This window comes from Chionomys nivalis, chromosome 1, assembly GCF_950005125.1.
Source record: "Chionomys nivalis chromosome 1, mChiNiv1.1, whole genome shotgun sequence".
NCBI lineage: Eukaryota > Metazoa > Chordata > Mammalia > Rodentia > Cricetidae > Chionomys > Chionomys nivalis.
In genome coordinates, this window is record NC_080086.1 from 55,279,426 (window position 1) to 55,295,456 (window position 16,031).

At 42.1% G+C, this 16,031-nt stretch overlaps 1 protein-coding gene across 1 annotated transcript in view; it reads left to right on the forward strand.

Annotated features, from left to right (window-relative positions):
- Suclg2 (succinate-CoA ligase GDP-forming subunit beta) overlaps positions 1 to 16,031 on the forward strand; it is a 269,009-nt gene that overhangs the window by 132,525 nt on the left and 120,453 nt on the right. Inside the window, exons 3-4 of the mRNA XM_057766788.1 lie at positions 3,901 to 4,000; positions 5,003 to 5,093. Coding sequence (XP_057622771.1) covers positions 3,901 to 4,000; positions 5,003 to 5,093 — 191 coding nt within the window. The remainder of the gene's footprint in view (positions 1 to 3,900; positions 4,001 to 5,002; positions 5,094 to 16,031) is intronic.

Sequence of the window (16,031 nt, forward strand, 5' to 3'; positions counted from 1 at the left end):
CAGCCCTCATTGTCCGCTATGTTCAGACAGAGTCTTACTATGTAACTCTTGTTGTCCTGGAACTTACTATGTAGACCAGGCTCGCCTCGAACTCTCAGAAATATGCCTGCCTCTGCTTCCTGAGTGCTGGGATTAAAGGTATCCACTAGTATGCCTCAGACATTCTTGACAATATTTTATTGTAGTTGTGAGCTATGTCTCATGAACATTGTTTTCTATAGATACGTTCCCAAAATGCCACCCGTGAAGAACAAAGTGAATCATTTTTATAAAAATTTCCTAATAAAAACATGTCTTATTTATTTCGAGTGTGTTTTCCTTGATGATTTTAACATTTTTCATTTATATTTAAAAGTGCTTCCAAGAGCATCATTGTCCAGAATGAGACTTGGGGGACCATAAATGTGGTACAAAACTATATTATAATCAGAATAACACTTGCAGTCAAGAAGGAAGTAACATTTGCAGCCATCAGGGAAAGCAAAACCGTACGATGGGGTTTCCTAAGAAACTCTACATATGTTCTCTAAGGTTATAGGGTATTTGAGAATTTTTATATGTATTTGTAGGTTTAACAACTATGTCTGATATGACTTTGTTCCATCTAAATACAAAAATTTGATTTCTATCAAACTGATTTTCAAGATCAGAAACTCATTAGTAAAAGAATAAAATTCAGTGAACACCTTGCTTGTTAAGGTCACCACACATAAAATTCAGGAGCAAGAAATGGCACACTTAGGCCAACTGCAGTCTGTTAACATGGCTATTCATGTATGTATGCAATCTATTTCTCCAGACAACCCACCATATTTCTCTTCTATCTTGTTTTGCTATGGTTAAATAAAATTATTCAGACAACTTGAGCTGTATGTGTGGGCTATTTTCTAATTCTGGTTGATACAGGCAGGAGGTAATATTCAGAAAGCCAGATTTGTTTGAGCTTTTAGTTTTGGGAATTCTGATCTTTAAATGAAATGAAAACAGTGACATTGAGTGGAATGAACTTGGTAAATAATTTTGAGTAGAATTTTCCTCCTTTCTGTACATTTAAGTAAATGCTAGTTGAGTTAAACCACTTCTTGAATCTTTGTCAAGAAGGAAAACTTCTATACAGGAGACTGCAAACTTAACATAATTAGTTAGTACTTAATTATTTTAGTAAGCTCCTTTTTGACTGGAGTACAAGTTATGGAAGATAACAAATTGAATGACTCCCCTTTCCCATTTTTCTGTTTGCACTGACTTGGGAGGCTGGCTGTATGATTCAGAGGCAGAGCACATCCTTAGCATGGGTGAAGGTCAGTCCCTAGGTTCAATCCCCAGCACTACAAAACAAAATAAACTCAAATATCAGTGTCCCGATATATGACTTCAGTCACCCAAATGGTTGCTTGGCTTACCATCAGGGTGGCACAGAATCCTTTGACGTGAGGGCAGTTGGTGACAGGCTAATTGATAAAGTATATCAAAGCTACAACCTTTTCTGGATCTTGGTCGTTGGTGACTAGAATTGGCTTAGTTAGCTTTTGGTGTGTCACTTACCAGTGGCCAGTTAGGGGTGCTGCCTGGCATTCCATTTGTGCTGCTGAAAGGGTAGGAGGGGAAGTATTTCTCTCCTGGACGACAAGGGCATGGAAGAGCATAACAACAGTGGAGTGCCCCAGCCTCTTAAAGAATTTGAAATGACTGTAATTAAACCTTTGAGCGGACAGCAAAAAGTACTTTTTCCACTTGATGTCTTCAAAAGACCAGTAGGAAATTCCTTTCTGTGTACCATTTTCTTGGGCAATCACTGGGAATTATCATAGTGGTGGTAGCCTTCTTACCTTGTCTCATGAATGCACCAGCCATTGATATCAGCATTTCAGCTGCTGTATCGTGTTTCTCCTTCATGCTGAGATAGCACTGTGCGCTCTCGTTTCAGACAGGCATCTTCTCTCACCTTTTGTGTCTCTTCAGCAAGAGTTTTGTTTGCTTGTTGTCTTATAGCACTGAGGGTGGAACCCAGCTGCTATTTTCATGAGCCACGTAAACCCCTAGCCCTCAGCTGGACGTTTTAGTCCTGGTTTCTTTCAATCCAGTGTCATTGCTGCTGTTCTGTGCAGCAGCCTGAGTGGACAATGAGTTCAATGTCTTTACTACTTTTCTCTTGAGTCCTGAGAGTGAACAGTGACCATAGCTTGTTTTCACACAGCTTGTTCTAAGTTAGGTTTGGCTGATGACAGGATGGTTCATGTTGGGTGGAGTAAGAGTCAAAGGTGGGGAAGGGCTACATTCTAAGAAGATCTTCTGACATGGTGCTGAGCCCTGGCCCTGGGAGGATGAGCTCATGTGAGAGATGGAGTCCAGCAGTGGAAGCAACAGACACACTTTCCAGCTGCAGCCTTCCTGGTCACTGCCGGACCCTTGCCTTCAGAGAATGCTGTCCTTTTATAGCTCCCCATAAACCTTTGTGGATCTCTTGCCTTACACCTCTGTCTGATTGGCCGAACAGCAATGGCATTGGTAGTGACTTACAGATAGAACTCAGCATGAATTACAGCAGTTATTTTTAAAATAGTATCTGTTTAATTTGTGCATATGAGTGGAACAGAGGTTGATGCCGGGGTCTGCCTCAGTCACTCTCCATCTTATTTTTTGAGACAGGTTTCTTGGTGAGCCTGGAGCTCACTGATGCAGCATGGCTGGCCGACTGCTGCGCTTGCCTGTCTTTCCTCCCCAGCACTGTGGTTCAGGCTTGTGCTGTTACCTGGCTTATACGGGTCCTCATGCTTACAGAGCAGATGCTTTACCCGCTGAGCCACCTCCTTCCCAGCTCTGCGCTAACGTTTGGAACAATCTTCATGAGTGTTTCACATAGTAAACCAAGTCCCCGAGGCTTGTGGTTAACACTGCATAGCGGAGTGACGAACAATTGAAGCCTGGAATCAAGATATAAACTCTCAGGTCCTGAACCAGAAAACCCTGGCAGCCTAATGGAAATGATTTAGTTTTCCAACTTAAAGAGGATGCACACACACCATGCCAGCTATGGACTGAGATGTGTGCTAGGTGGTTTTTAAACACATTTGATTTGGAGCATGCCCCTTCCCCCCAAATAGGGAAATAGAACTCTTTAGCTTGCTAAAAGCCCCATTTACCGCTTGGTGACCTCTCACCCCACTTCCCTGCCAGGCCTACAGACATATTTGAGTTTATAACTCTGGTCTAAAAGGTCAGGAACAGAGAGTTTATTCTTTTTTGCGTGAGCTGAGAAAAAAATATTCTCAACCCCCTTCCCCACCAGGAGATTTTTTTTTTTTCATTTTGCCAATATTTTTTTTTTACAAAAAATATTGCTTACTTTTAGTTTTTAGTTTTAATTCATTTCCTTCTTTCTTGGCTATCCCTGTCAATATATAGAACAACTGCTCAGAAAACTATTGGTTTCCAATAATACTGTTATTAAAGGCAGCCTTGTGTCTTGTCTGTAAGCCCTTTCTGTACCCAGTCCAGTCTCCCTCTGACTTCGCAAAGGCTGACAGGCAGTCAGATTGTCTGCCACATGGGAGTGTCATTACACAGTAAATTTTATACGGCTGCCCTGGCTTTATTTAGTGTCTTCTAGCACACTCAGCACACTCTGAAGAGCAAGGGAACAGGAGCCTGGCTTTCCAGTATGTGAGAGCATTAGGTGCTTACACTGCTGGAGTGTATTTGATCGTCAGTGAACAAGCTTCTCCTTTTTTAATTTGTAATTTCTCAAGTTTTCAAAGCTGAGTTAGGAGTGATTTTCCAAAGTCCACACGGAGTTCCTATACCATTATTGGTTTTGTTTTTGTTTTTCTTCCCCTTTATAGATGAGATGAAGAAAGGAAAGAATTTAAAACAACTGCTATCTGGATTTTTCTCTTTCAGATGCAAAAGAAATTGTTCTGAAAGCCCAGATCTTAGCTGGAGGAAGAGGAAAAGGTGTCTTCAATAGCGGTTTGAAAGGAGGTGTTCATTTAACCAAAGAGTAAGTCTGGAGGGTGTAGGTCCCCATCCTATGCATGACTGAAGGGTTCCTGAGCAGGAGGGCTAGGGTGGGGTGGGGTGCAGCACAGTGAGAGGTAAGTAAAGTCATTGGCAATGCGCTGGCTGTGCACTAAGGCTTCCTTCTCCCAGTAGAGGGCTTTGTATCCCTCACTGAGGAAGACTCTACTTGCTCTCTTCCAGACAATCTGAGATGCATCTTTAAGAGTTTGAAACAAAATCACTGACAACTGAGATACCATTTCCATCATGATATTCCCATGAAAAATGTTCTGTGGTCCCCTGTGACCAGTGGTGTCTTTGTGGCCTCTGATAGTCCATACCTCCCTTCATCTAAGCATTTTTGTAGCATCCTGCCCCAGCAGCAAGCTGTGACTCTTCCCATCACAGTCTTTTCGTTGATTGTGGTCCTTGTTTTCCCTCTCATTGTTTGCTGTTTCCCAGACCATCCAATATCAGTGTTCCACTCCCCTTCTATCTAAATGTTATGCATATAGTATTGTTTCTTTATTAATCTGTTTAGGGGAGAAGGTAGCAGAATTCAGCATCCCCTCACTCATTCACTCATTCCTTCGTTTGTATTTGGCCCTCTGAACCTTTGTGACAACACTTGATACAGAGTGTTAATGGAAACACATTGATTCCATGGATAATGTGAATGTGACGTTATCAGCTAGAGGTGGGCCCTGGGCAGTGTGGCTGGGAGGAGGTGGGGTGGTGAAGGTAGGCCCTGGGCAGTGTGGCTTGAGGGGGTGGGGTGGTAGATGTAGGCCCTGGGCAGTGTAACTGGGAGGAGGTTGGGTGGTGGGCATAGGCCCTGGGCAGTGTGCATTGTGAGAGGTTTGAGTGGTGGTCCTGGGCTGTATGGATGTGAGGAGGCGTGGTGGTGAGATAGCCCTGGATACTGTGAACCCTGCTATATAGTGATTCACAATATACTCTGATTGTCTTTTCTTTGTCATTCTCTCTTTTTTGTCTTTCTTAGCCCGAATGTGGTGGGACAGCTGGCCAAGCAGATGATTGGTTATAATCTAACAACGAAACAAACTCCAAAAGAAGGTGTGAAAGTTAACAAGGTAATAAGAATGCTCTTGGTCATTTTGTATGTGCTTTAAACAAAAGAACAGAGAGTTAGACTTAGCTCTGACAGATCTCATGATGCACTGTTCTTTGGCAGTGAACTGTTTGTTTTTTGGGGGAGTGCTGTGTCTTTGAAGAAAGACCTGTAGGGCTGTGGACATTGGCATTCACCAAAAGCCAGTGAGGCGAATGACCAAAGCAGAGGTTTTCCATTCAGAGCACAGATACATCTTGCTTGAAGCTGACAAGGCTTGGCAGGGCAGCCTTGTACTCAGTGGGCCCTTCCTGTTCCCATGCTGCCCCGCTGTTAAAATGTCTGCTGCAGTCATCCTCCTTAAGATTACCTCATGCTATACTTTGATGTACTACCATTTTAAGCCACTTGCTGTTAGGGGTCTATTATTAGTGGAGACTGCTAGCAGCAAGTGTGTGTAGCACGTGCTCCTATATGCAAGCATGCACATGACACAGACACACACACACACAAATGTGCAGTTATGACTGTCGGAGCCAAGTACAGAACCTGCCTCTCCTTGCTGCTGTTTTCAGCCTATTTCCCCTCTCTTTATGTGTAAAACAGCAGAAGCTGTCTGTTGTGCACACCCCAGTGCAAAGTAAAGATGGTGCAGAGACCTATATGTGTTGCAGAATTTGAATTCATGAGCAGAGCCCCTCGGGTGTCACATGTGCCCCACCCTGAAGACAGCTGTGGTTAGAAAGACCCATCTATCCTAACAGTAAATTGGGCTCCACTCTTTGATCGTGTCCTGTTGCCATAGCATTGGCGACTTGTAGCCTATATCATTATGCTGTACTTGGTGTTGGTGGGCGCACTGAGTGGCACATTGTACAGTTAGTTTTCATAGAACTTTAGAAAAAAATCTCTGTACAGCTTTAGGAAGATGCCACTGGCTTGTCCTTATTAAACCATGTTAGGGGCAGTGAATAGCAGACCATTCCTAAGGAGACATTTATGCCCTTCTGTGTGCCTCTCTGACTGTTGGGATAATGCTCCCCAAGAATTAGGGATACCCTTGAGAATGATGCTGGGAGAAGGGAGAGGCTGAAGCCTGGTGCTGGCCTGGCAAGGTACTGGTCTTCCCGGCATATTTCACACAGCCCAGCAACCTGCTGGAGCACCCTACACACAAGGCTGGAAACAGTGCCTGGCTTTTGTCGCTACTCACTCCATTTGCTCTTAACTCATGTCAGAACCCAAAAGATGAGTGTGGGGATGGGGATCACTGGATCTCTTCCTCTTTGGGATGTGACACATTCAATGAATGCCCTTTTCTGCTTTTCGCTATTGCTGTTTAAGTGCACTGTTGAGCCTCAGTGCAGAGCCAAGCTGCTTAGGAAGGCTAATCCCCAGGCTCTCACATAAGACAGTTCCAGTAACAGCAGGACACTGGCATACTGACCAGTCATTAGCTTCATCTACTGAGACATCTACTGTCTCAAAAGTCATGGAACAAGCCCCAAAGCTGACTGTGGATCTTTCCCCTTGCGCTGCCCCTCAGGTGGGACAGGGACCGCCAACTGAAGTTGATTTGTTCTTGTTCAGACTGCAACTCTATTTTATTTCCCTTTCAAATCTGATTAGGAACCCTTACCTGCAGAACCTCAAAGTTTGTTCACAGAAAGAGTAATTAGTACTTTTCCTTGTGGGGATTGTTGTTTTATATGGACGCATGGGATTTTAGATTAGAACTTGTGAAACTTTTCAAAGGCATATAAAAATGTCCACATGAAGCACATTTGTACCATCTAGTAATAGAATTCTACAGCAAAGTGCCTTGTAGCTAGGTCCCTGACGTGCTGGAGATAAGCATGTTCTTGAGAATTGAAGCATCACCAGAAAACTACCAGAGAAATGTTTTTTTTTTCAGAATTTTTATTCCATAGCTTAGTAAAAATTCCAAAAAAATACAAGTCAGAAGGTAACAATTTTTCCCTTATCACCTAGAAAGCATTGTCATTTATTGTTTTGTCCTTTTCTGATGTGCATGGTGTGTTGTCACATGTCTGTAATGACATATAAGAATTGATGTTATTGGCCTGCTTCCTTTGTTTAGGAAACATGTTTTTCTTTTGTAGCTTAGGCAAGAGTCTCAAACGTGCTATGAAGCAGAAAGTGACAAGTACTTCTGATTCTCCAAATCTTGCTAAACAAGTGACTGCGGGTGCTAGACTTTTCCCCCAGTCAGGATATGCGATTCTGTCTCTTCTTTTTTTGCTGGAAACACAGTCTTCAGTCAGTGAGGGCAATTTATGTTAACCAGCACATTAATGATAGATATTTGTTTTGAGTGTTTTATAGACGGTATGGCAGTGAGATTCAGAATATTCTGGGAAGGCTGTATGCTTCACAGCTGACTGTGCCTTTAATTTTCTTTTTTTCTTTTTATTGTTTATTTATTTATTAAAGATTTCTGCCTTCTCCCCGCCACCACCTCCCATTTCCCTCCCCCTCCCCCATCAAGTCCCCCTCCCTCATCATCCCTAAGAGTAATCTGGGTTCCCTGCCCTGTGGGAAGTCCAAGGACCACCCACCTCCATCCAGGTCTAGTAAGGTGAGCATCCAAACTGCCTAGGCTCCCACAAAGCCAGTACGTGCAGTAGGATCAAAAACCCATTGCCATGTTTAATTTTCAAGGCAGGCATCTGGAAGAGAGTCCATAGATGGTCCCAGATAAAGTGATAACAGGATCCCAGTTTCACCCTTTCCAGGATATTTGGTGCCTGCTGCCTCCCTCTTAAGCAGAGCTGAGTTCAGGGATTAAAGCCATCATGCAGTAAGGACCTTGGAGAGAGCCTGAATAAGCTCAAGTTGCATCATCCTAAGTTTGAGACTTGATTGTGGTGACTGAGATGCCCAGTTGCCACACTTGGTGTTGATTTCCAGTTTATCAGCCATGAAGTTCCCTGCACATTCTCTCTATTGTGCTTAGTGATAGTCCAGCATTTTCTAGTTAGGACTCACTTTTTTCTTTTCCTTCCCTTTCCTTTCCTATCCTGTCCTGTCCTGTTCTGTCTTCTTCTCCTGTCCTGTCTTTTTCTTTTCTTTTCTTTTTTTTCTTTTTGTGTTTGTTTGTTTGAGACAAGGCTTCTCCATGTAGCCTTGGCTGTCCTGGAACTTGCTCTATAGATCAAGCTGGGCTCAAACTTAAGAGATCCACCTGCTTCTGTCTCCCTCATGCTGGGATTAAAGGCATATGTCACCACGGCCTGTCACTCTCATGGTAATAGCATGCTGTTTGAGTGTTACGATTTAAATAAGCTAATACATGCCTAAAGTCTTAGCTAACAGGACATTTTATGTTTGTGTCTCTGTCCACAAAGGTAGGTGTAAAAAACTATGTGACTGGGCTGTGCATAAGTAAAATTCTTTTCTCACCATCTGGAGAATGGAAAGTCTAAATAAAGTCTCCATCAGCTTTAGTGCCTGGTGAGAAGAGGGCCACATTTCTATTGTGTTTCTCCTACATAGTTGGGAAGGTGAGGGAACTGTGAGGTAACATTTAAAAGAGTACAGACCCCATCTTTGAGGGCTTCCCTCTCATGATCTGTTCCCCTCTCAAAGACCTGCCTCTAAATAGCATCTCAGTGGAGATGAGATAAGCACATGAATGTTGAGAGGACCCAAACTGTTGTAGAATGTTATAGAAATGAAACCTTTGAAATGAGCTTTTAGCCTCCCTTTGTCATAATTTTCTGGAGATTCGTGGAGACTGTCTTTTTCATTGCTATGTAGTAGTCTGTAATATGCACATACCACAATGGCTTAAGTCGGCATCTATTGATTGATACCTTGATTATTTCAGGTTGGGCTGCTACAAATAAAGGTGTTCTGTACATTTACGAACAGATTTTTGTATAGATAGAATCTTTATTTGGGGGATAGATTTTGAGTTGTGTGGTAGTTGTATGTTCAGTTGATTTTGTTTGCTTTATTTTAGAAACTGCCAAATTTTTGGCAAATTGATGGCACCATATTGCTGTCTGCAGCATACAGATGACCAGGGTTCGCCAATTTCTGGCCAGCATTTACAATTTTAGCCATTTTTGTAAATGTGTAGTTCTATTTCATCATGTTTTAAAATTGCATATGCCCTGTTTCTACAGATGTTAGGCACCTTCTCTTTTGCTCCTTTGTCCTTTGTAGGCTCTGCTTGAAGGCTGTGCCCACTGTCATAGCTTTAAAGGGACAATGAATCATAGTGCAGGCTCAGCAGACTAGCCTTCCATGGCAAGGCTAGAGGGCTCAGTCTGGCTTGTCGTGTATGTGCTGGGAGTTAGCAGGGTCTGCTGTGCTTCACATACACATCTTAGCAGAGCCTTTTGTGGAACAAAAATACTGAGTTTTGATGCAGTCCAAACTATCCATGCTCGTTTATGGACAGGACTCTTGGTATATAGTCTAAGAACAAGGTTCTTTTTTTTTTTTTCTATTAATTTATTTTATTAAAGATTTCTGCCTCCTCCCCGCCACCGCCTCCCATTTCCCTCCCCCTCCCCCATCAAGTCCCCCTCCCTCGTCAGCCCTAAGAGTAATCAGGATTCCCTGCCCTGTGGGAAGTCCAAGGACCACCCACCTCCATCCAGGTCTAGTAAGGTGAGCATCCAAACTGCCTAGGCTCCCACAAAGCCAGTACGTGCAGTAGGATCAAAAACCCATTGCCATTGTTCTTGAGTTCTCAGTAGTCCTCATTGTCCGCTATGTTCAGTGAGTCCAGTTTTATACCATGCTTTTTCAGATCCAGGCCAGCTGGCCTTGGTGAGTTCCTGATAGAACATCCCCATTGTCTCAGTGTGTGGGTGCACCCCTCACGGTCCTGAGTTCCTTGCTCGTGCTCTCTCTCCTTCTGCTCCTGATTTGAACCTTGAGATTTCAGGCCGGTGCTCCAATGTGGATCTCTGTCTCTGTCTCCTTTCATCGCATGATGAAGGTTAATATTCAGGAGGATGCCTATATGTTTTTCTTTGGGTTCACCTTATTTAGCTTCTCTAAGATCACGAATTATAGGCTCAATGTCCTTTATTTATGGCTAGAAACCAAATATGAGTGAGTACATCCCATGTTCCTCTTTTTTGATCTGGCTTACCTCACTCAGGATAGTGTTTACTATTTCCGTCCATATGCATGCAAAATTCAGGAAGTCATTGTTTTTTTACTGCTGAGTAGTACTCTAATATGTATATATTCCATACTTTCTTCATCCATTCTTCCATTGAAGGGCATCTAGGTTGTTTCCAGGTTCTGGCTATTACAAACAATGCTGCTATGAACATAGTTGAGCATATACTTTTGTTGTATGATAGGGCATTTCTTGGGTATATTCCCAAGAGTGGTATTGCTGGGTCCAGGGGTAGGTTGATTCCGACTTTCCTGAGAAACCGCCACACTGCTTTCCAAAGTGGTTGCACAAGTTTGCATTCCTACCAGCAATGGATGAGTGTACCCCTTTCTCCACAACCTCTCCAGCAAGGCTATCATTGGTGTTTTTTATTTTAGCCATTTTGACAGGTGTAAAATGGTATCTTAAAGTTGTCTTGATTTGCATTTCCCTGATCGCTAAGGAAGTTGAGCATGACCTTAAATGTCTTTTGGCCATTTGAACTTCTTCTGTTGAGAATTCTCTGTTCAGCTCAGTGCCCCATTTTTTAATTGGGTTGATTAGCCTTTTACGGTCTAGTTTCTTGAGTTCTTTATATATTTTGGAGATCAGACATTTGTCTTTTGCGGGGTTGGTGAAGATCTTCTCCCAGTCAGTGGGTTGCCTTTTTGTCTTAGTGACAGTGTCCTTTGCTTTACAGAAGCTTCTCAGTCTCAGGAGGTCCCATTTATTCAATGATGCCCTTAATGTCTATGCTGCTGGGGTTACACGTAGGAAGTGCTCTCCTGTGCCCATATGTTCTTTGTTAACTTCCTAATAGTTTTTATTTTTATGGGGTGTGTGTGTGTGTGTTTATGTTGTGTATGTTTTGGTCAGTTTCTTTTGATTATGGTGACAGACTAAGGCCGGTGGGTTTTGTTTTGCCATTGCTTTTGCCTGTAGGTGTTCAGTTGTATTTGTACTCCTTTATTGTATTGCTCTTGTGCCTTTGTCAAAAATTAGCTGCCGGTGTTTCATAGGTAACCTGTGTCTACTGCTGATCTGCTATACCAGTGTAGTAAGTTCTTTCGTTCTGGGTACTGGGTCTTATCACTTTATTCTTAATTCTCAGTACATTTTATCCTGTTCTTGTTCCTTAGCATATACTTCTTAGGTAATCTTGCCTTCTTTGATAGGATTAAAAAAAAAGAAAAGAAAAAAACTCCTGCTGAGCTTTCAATAGAAATTGTGTTAAATCGCTCTATTAGTTTGGGGAGAATCAGTGTTTGCTTTTTTAAACCTCAGTCCATAAGACAACACTCCTTAACTCTGCCTTGATTCTGCTCTCACAGTTACATAGAACTTAGAATATAGGCTTGGGATGCATTTTTTTTTTTTAAATTTAGATTTGCACCTAATGTTTCTTCCTTTTTATCAGTAGCAATTATTCCTGGGATTGGACTTTGAATCTTACATGCTCATTTATGTTCACATGTTTACTATATTCTTGCTGATGAAATTACTGCCTGCTAATGTTTGATAGATGTCTGCAGAGAAACCCTGTGGCCCAGGGGTGCCTTTGTCTGTGCTCCTGGGCCTTCCTGGGTTACCAATTCCTCTAACATCTAACTTTGAGGTGGAACTCAGCACCAAATGCTCTCTTAGACCTCAGGCTTCCTAACCACACTGCTTTCTTCTTTGTAGTCTAATTCTTCCTGTTTTCTCATATGTAAAGTTTTATCTGAATGCAGTGGAGGAGTAAGCCAAAAAGGGGGAAAAAGTTATAGTCAACTCCACATCCTCAAGCTGAAGCTACAGACATATAGGAACCTTTAATGTAAGTTTATTCATGGTACTATTTAATGCACATAGACATACACATATGTACATGTTGGTATATACCACGCATTTTTGTTTGACTCTGTGCAATTGGGTTACATGTTGCTTGGTACAGGAATGGAGTACGATGCAGTACTTCTCTTGGGATTTCTGATCACTGTCACCAGTAACAGTTACTACTTTGTAGGAAACATAACATTAGATAGTTTCCTAGTAATCTTAAACTCTCTGCAGTTACATTATGAATATTTCACCTGTTGGTATTCATCTCAGACTTCCAGTTTGAGTAGCATGATATGAGGGTGAGAAGGAGGAGCGATATGCTGATCAAAGAGTGTAAAGACATTTTGAAATCCAGGGGATCCCACAGGATAATCTGTGTAGACCTCAAATGAAGTTCTTTTGAAATTCAGCTCCTTTCCCCCTGGATACGTGTGTTATGGAGTCCTTCATAGTTATCTGTAGCAATCCCCAGATATTCAGCATCGTGGGTCACACATGATTTCATAACACAAGAAAATACTGGGTCTTTGTGTAGACTTTCTTGAATTACCTATTACTAAGCATAATTTTGCTGTTTTGTTTTTTTTTAATAATAAGACATTATTTCTACCAAGTAGGAACTGTTGGAGAAAGCAGCCCGTCTTTCCAAAGTGAAGTGTGAAGGAATGCAGAACATATCAGTTAGTGTTTCAAAAGATGAAGAACAAGGCTCTTGAATGACACTTGTCCTGAAGAATTCGAATGTTGTATGGCTTCTAAGAATACTGACAATGATTATCTCACTATACTAACTTCGTATTAGACTATGTGCTAAGCTTGAGGGATGATGGAAGGGCTAGGTGGGTAAGATCTCTTGCTCTGCAAGCATGAGGACCTGATTCAAATCTCTACACCCGTGTAAAAAAGCTATGCTTGTTTGTAATCTCTACATTATAGGAGTTAGAACAGAGGATTGCTGGCGCTTACTGCCTCCCAGCCTAGAGCCACACTCAGGTAGACACTCTTTCTCCAGGAAGTAAGTCCGAGAGCGATAGAACAGGGCACAAGCATGTTGTTATCTTCACACACACAGAGTTATAGTACTGCACCTAAAGTTTCAGATTCCTACCTTCATCTGTATTTTGTCTCTACCAAATTTCTTAAAACATCTCTCTGTCCTTCCTTCAAAAGAAACCTTTAGAAGACATAATTGTTTTAATTTCTTTTTTAAAATTTTTCTATTTTTTAATTAAAAATTTCTGCCTCCCTCCCCCCCTCCCCCCACTTCCCAAGTCCCACTCCCCTCCCCCTCCCTCTCCAGTCCAAAGAGCAGTCAGAGTTCCCTGTCTTGTGGGAAGTCCAAGGATCTCCCACCTCCTTCCAGGTCTAGTAAGGTGAGCATCCAAACAGCCTAGGCTCCCACAGAGCCAGTACGTGCAGTAGGATCAAAACCCAGTGCCATTGTCCTTGGCTTCTCAGCAGCCCTCATTGTCCACCATGTTTAGTCCGGTTTTATCCCATGCTTTTTCAGTCCCAGTCCAGCTGGCCTTGGTGAGCTCCCAATAGATCAGCCCCACTGTCTCAGTGGGTGGGTGACCCCCCCCCCCCCCCCCGGTCTTGACTTCCTTGCTCAAGTTCTCCCTCCTTCTGCTCCTCATTTGGACCTTGGGAGCTCAGTCCAATGCTCCATTGTGGGTCTCTGTCTCTATCTCCATCCATCGCCAGATGAAGGTTCTATGGTGATATGCAAGATATTCATTAGTATGGCTATAGGATCGGGCCATTTCAGGCTCTCTCTCCTCAGCTGCCCAAGGACCTAGTTGGGGACATCTCTCTGGACCCCTGGGAACCCCTCTAGAGTCAAGGCTCTTGCCAACCCTAAAATGGCTCCCTTAATTAAGATATATACTTCCCTGATCCCATATCCATCCTTCCTTTATCCCAACTATCCCATTCCCCCAAGCTCTCCCCATCCTCCCCTTCTCACTTTTCTTTCCCTATCTCCCCTTTCCCCCATCCAACCCCACCCCCCAGTTCCCAATTTTTGCCCAGCAATCTTGTCTACTTCCAATATCCAGGCGGATAACTATATGTTTTTCTTTGGGTTTACCTTCTTATTTAGCTTCTCTAGGATCACGAATTATAGGTTCAATGTCCTTTATTAATGGCTAAAAACCAATTATGAGTGAGTACATCCCATGTTCATCTTTTTGGGTCTGGGTTAATTTCTTAAAGTATGTTGATGCTTATAAAGGTGAATTTCCTATTATTTCTGAAAGCTACACATTGCCATCATATTGAAAAGTAAGGACTGGAGTTTGCAGTGGTCAGTCACTTCTCATGCAGTGAATTGGCGAGCTGATGGCATTCGTCATCCCGAAGGCCAGGAGAGCCGTTGATAAGTGGCTGCACTTTTTGTCATTTAAAGAACAAGCAACTTGAAATCAGGCTGGGTCTGTAGCAGTCCTGACATTAGCATTATCCAAGAGAAGGTTCATTTGTGGGAATTAGGAAAAGCTGATGGGTCTTGGGAGTTACATGAAGGACCTCATGTGTTGAATATGTGCTGTACAACTGAGCCACATTTCTTGTCCCGATATTTTGTTTTTAATTGGTATTAGATTCAATAAAAGCTTAAAAAGAAGCTTCATATCTTTCTGTTAGAGCTTTTTAAAGTTTTTATTGTATTAATAAAACAGCTTTTAGTGGTTCTGGGTTGCTAAAATATAATGCCTTTTTGTATATAACTTTAAAAATAAAATCTAGTACTTAACTACTTTTAGGAAAGGTGGTGTTATTTTGTTTTTTAAAATTATTTTCAAGTGTATACCTGATTATTTATGTGCATGTTTGTGGTCTTTAAAACTTCAGCCAAGATATTTCTGCCATTCTGGTTGGATTTCTGTAAGTTGAGATAACCTCTCTCTCCAGTGCAACTTGACAGTACTAATTGAAATCTTAAATATTCCATGCAAGACCAAGCCATTTTACTTTTACAGGGAATAAAACAAATGAGGAGAGATAAATATCCAAAATAATGACTAGGGCAGCATTTCAGCTTTGAAAATTGATGTCCATAGAAATAGCCACATGCATATGGTTAAACAATTATTAACATTTAAGTAATATAAACATAAACATAGTCATGATGGAAAGAGAAAAATATTACAAAGGCATCCAGATTGTGGGGTTAAAAGTTTTAAAACAGGGCAGGGTCTGTAGCTTAGTTGGTAGAGAGCTTGCCTGGCATACGTGGAGCTGTGGGTTTGATCCCCAACACTGCTTAAGCTGAGCATACTGACACATGCCTATAATCTCAGTACTTGGGAAGTAAAGGCAGGAAGATCAGAAGTTCTAGGTCATCGTTGGTTATGTAGTAAGGTCTCAAAAATAAAAATAATTTCAAAAACAAAAGCAAGGCATTATAATGTGTATGATGTGACCCCATGTGAGAAATGATTCCGCTATTGCAGCGCTTACAGGTAAAAATGAAAGGAACTCATAAGAGTTGATCTGACTTTTGTTGGAATTGTTTAGAACAAAAAGATTATTGGTGAAGAAGTGACCAGAGAATCAGTTCTCTTCACCCGACTTGCCCCCTGATGCCATATTCTCCCAGGGGAAGGGTCATCTTTTCCTAAGTACTACAGAGGTTCAGATGACCAGAGTACCATTTTGGCAGTTGTGGCCAAGGCATTGGGCATGGGGGGGCTGTGCTGCAGGAGGCTGCATTCAGTATCCAGTTTATATGCTTTGTGTTGTTTTTTTGTTTTGTTTTGTTTTTACCATTATTATTATTGCTGAAGTTTGATCCAAGGGCCTTATAAATGCTAAACATGTAGCAGGTCCTCTGTAGCTGACCTGTGCCTTTGGCTCTTGCTTTTCTCTATTCCTACTTTGGCACTGAGGATTTTTTTTTTAACATGGTCACAGTTAGCTGCCCAGACTAGCCTCACCTTCAGTCTGTAGCCTAACCAGATCACACTTTCTTATCTTCCTGCCTCAGCCTCCAAGTTC